We start from the raw sequence: 3,378 nt of genomic DNA on the forward strand, positions 1-3,378 counted from the left end.
TATATATATATATATATATATAACAGTAAAATGTCTTTTTTGAGACTTCTAGCCGTCGGATGAACTGATATAATAACTAATGGGACTTTTAAGTTTATAAAATCAACAATCATCATATTAGGTTTTTTGTAGGATATTTATGAAAATTGTTCTATTAACATTGTAATCAAAGTTATTTCATAAAAACACCTATAAATTTACTATAAAACTATTTTACTCCTTGCATCATGTTAAGACGTTATCCAACTTTGCCAATAAAACTTGTTATGTTGTTACATATGAATTTTTCTTTTACATTTTCATGATATTTAACTTTCATATTTAGATTTGATATATATATATATATATATATATAAGAGAGAGAGAGAGAGGGAGGGAGGGAGGGAGGGAGGGAGGTTTAGAGGAAAAACTCCCAAAAAAGTGAAAAACTGAGGAACACCCCAAACCATTCATCTCGACGGTATGCACATGTGTATACAAATAATTGAAGTTGTTTCTTGGTTTTTATGCATACGTGCACACAAATAATTGAAGTTGTTTCTTGGTTTTTATGCATGTTTGCATTTCATGCACACGTACATTACCAGACAAATTACTTACAAATTACTTGTATACACATATATACTTACAAATTACTTGTATACACATGTATATATCGTTCAGATGAATGGTTATCAACATGTTTCTTAATTTTTCATTTTTTTTACGACTTTCTCTATATATGAAAGTAGCTTAACTATTTGCCCACATCTTATTTATGGCAATATTCCAAATTAGAGCCTTTCTTTCTTTTTGCTGAAAAGTGGCATAAGAAATTGTGATTACAGATGAAGTAGAATCAAATGGGAGTGCCATCCATCTCTAAAGGCAGGCAGGCAGGCATATATGCTCCCAATCCACATCATTATATAATTATGCAAAAGAAATATATAAAGTTGGAAACAATGCTGCACTTTTCAACTTTATTCTTTCTACAAATTTTCACTTTCTTTTCTTTATCCTAATCTTAATTTTTAGTGGAATTTTACAGGTATTTCCTACTCCACTTAAAATATCTATTAAGGGCGTGTTTAAAATTGCTTATTGAAACAATTTATGTTTTTCTATAAAAGTGTTTATCAACTCATTATAAGTTAGAATGGTTTAACTTCTTCAAAAACTTCTTATTACTGGTTTGAGTTGTTTATCCGAACACTCAAAAGTGCTTCATACTGAAATAAGTCAATGAATTGTTTTTATAAGAAATCCCAAACACCCCCTAAATCCAATATCAATCTAAGGAACATTAATTAATTATCAATTTACTCTTGTTTTCAACTTAAATCTATTTTTTCATAATTTATGAGTATATATAATCAAGGTTCCAAATAGCATGAGAGATATTAAATCACTACAATAAAATTAGGTTTATAGGACGCTCTCAATCTCTAAGCGTCCCAATAGACCGTTTTATAGGACTTAATTTATATGACCAAAATATAAAACGTTCTATCTAAAGATGTTGTAATAAGTTTATATGACGCTTTTGGACGTTTTGACAAGTTTTTTAGGACATTTTTAATACAAAGCGTCGCATTAGCAAACTTTATAGGACACTTTTAAGAAAGTGTCCTATAAACTCAATTTTTTATAGGACCCTTGTTTTATAGAACAGTTTTTCAAATAGTGTCTTATATATAAAGTTGTTAACATAACGCTTCATATTAAAAGTGTTTTAAAAAACTTATTAACGACGTCAAAAAACATCATATAAACTTATTACAACACATTTAGATATGACACTTTATTTTTTGGTCCTATAAAGAGGTCTATTAGGACGCTTAGAAATTTGGAGCGTCCTATAAACCCGATTTTGTTATAACGAATGTATGATTATGAAATACATAGTTATATTATTTATTTTATATGACACTTTGTGTATACGATATTGTATGGCAGATGCTGTGTTTGTCTTGGTGAATTCGAAATGAATGAAGAGTTGATTCAAGTGCCATCATGCAAGCATATCTTCCACAGAGACTGTATTCACCATTGGCTTCAATCCAATTCCACTTGTCCCCTTTGTAGATGCTGTGTTTTTTTAGCTGTGGGCCCTCTTTCACTACCTGTGGTGGGCCCACCAACAGAGCCCCATTCTAGTGGTGACGATGATGACCCACCAACTGAAGGTACAACATGTGAAGCACAAGGTACAACCACCACAACTGCTGCTGCCAGTAGCAGTAATAGCAACTGTCTAAGAGTCTCCTCCAACTCCAGTCATGTGTCTAGTGGGCTTTCTGTAGTTATACATGTTGGAGTTGGACCCCAATAACACTAGTCAAAATATCTTACAAGATACTAGAAATTGGCATATATATATATATATGATCGGTTCAAATCACACTAAAGATGAAGAATATATGCGCGTTTTGTTGTGTAAAGTTATTATATACTTCCAAATAAGTCGTGAAATAAAGCTAGGAGAGTACTTAAATCAGATACTCGAGAGGTGATCGTGGACTAGGGTCGAGGATAGGATGGGATCGTAGCTCATGTTCGTGATCCAAATCCTTTTGTATATTGGCATTCCGTTAGTTTGTGACGGAAGGAATTTTGAGAAGGTGGTCAAAAGAGTAGCATTAATGTTTTATATATGTGGAATTTAATACATGAATTTTAACCCATTGGGACATGCATCTGCGGGCCGGGAGGGGCGAATTCCCAGCATTAGCGGATAACGTGCGAGACAGGGTTGGAGGTTGATTTCTATACATGAATAGTTAGTGTATGCCTACATGGTAGTTGTATGTTAGGACATATTACGTCATATTATTATGTAAATAAAGACATTGCCCAATTATCATATTATATATTTTATTTAGACGTAATAATAATCGTAGAATAAGGGGTTGTTTGGCAGTTGCTGAGAGTGATTAAGGGGCTGTTTGTTTGGCTCTTAATGGTGACATTAAGAGCCAACCTCTTAATCGGTCAGAGGTGAAGTGTGTTTGGCAAAAAAAAACAGCCCTCTTAATGGTTACATGACCCTCTTAACCATTTTGTGTCTGGTGCTTCACTCAACCATCCAGACATCATTTGTTCCATCTTTACCCCTCCCACCCCTCTCTTCCAGCGTCGCCTTCACGATCCTTCCAGAGTTCACGTCGCCTTCCACGAGTTCATGTCGCCTTCCATCTCCGGCCTTCCACAGCTTCGCCGGTTGTCGCCTTCACCGTCTCCATCTCCGGCCACCTCCACCGTCTCCATCTCCGCCTTCCACAGCTTCGCCGGTTGTNCAGCTTCGCCGGTTGTCGCCTTCACCGTCTCCATCTCCGGCCACCTCCACCGTCTCCATCTCCGCCTTCCACAGCTTCGCCGGTTGTCGCCTTCATCGTC

At 35.3% G+C, this 3,378-nt stretch overlaps 1 protein-coding gene across 1 annotated transcript in view; it reads left to right on the forward strand.

Moving 5' to 3' along the window:
- Positions 1–2,665, forward strand: part of LOC112521658 (probable E3 ubiquitin-protein ligase RHA4A) — a 3,832-nt gene extending 1,167 nt beyond the window's left edge. Inside the window, exon 3 of the mRNA XM_025130640.1 lies at positions 1,939–2,665. Within this exon, the coding sequence (XP_024986408.1) occupies positions 1,939–2,314 (376 nt within the window). The 3' untranslated portion in view covers positions 2,315–2,665. The remainder of the gene's footprint in view (positions 1–1,938) is intronic.
- The last annotated feature ends 713 nt before the right edge of the window (positions 2,666–3,378 follow it).

This window comes from Cynara cardunculus (assembly GCF_001531365.2).
Source record: "Cynara cardunculus var. scolymus isolate 2C chromosome LG 11, CcrdV1, whole genome shotgun sequence".
Taxonomy (NCBI): domain Eukaryota; kingdom Viridiplantae; phylum Streptophyta; class Magnoliopsida; order Asterales; family Asteraceae; genus Cynara; species Cynara cardunculus.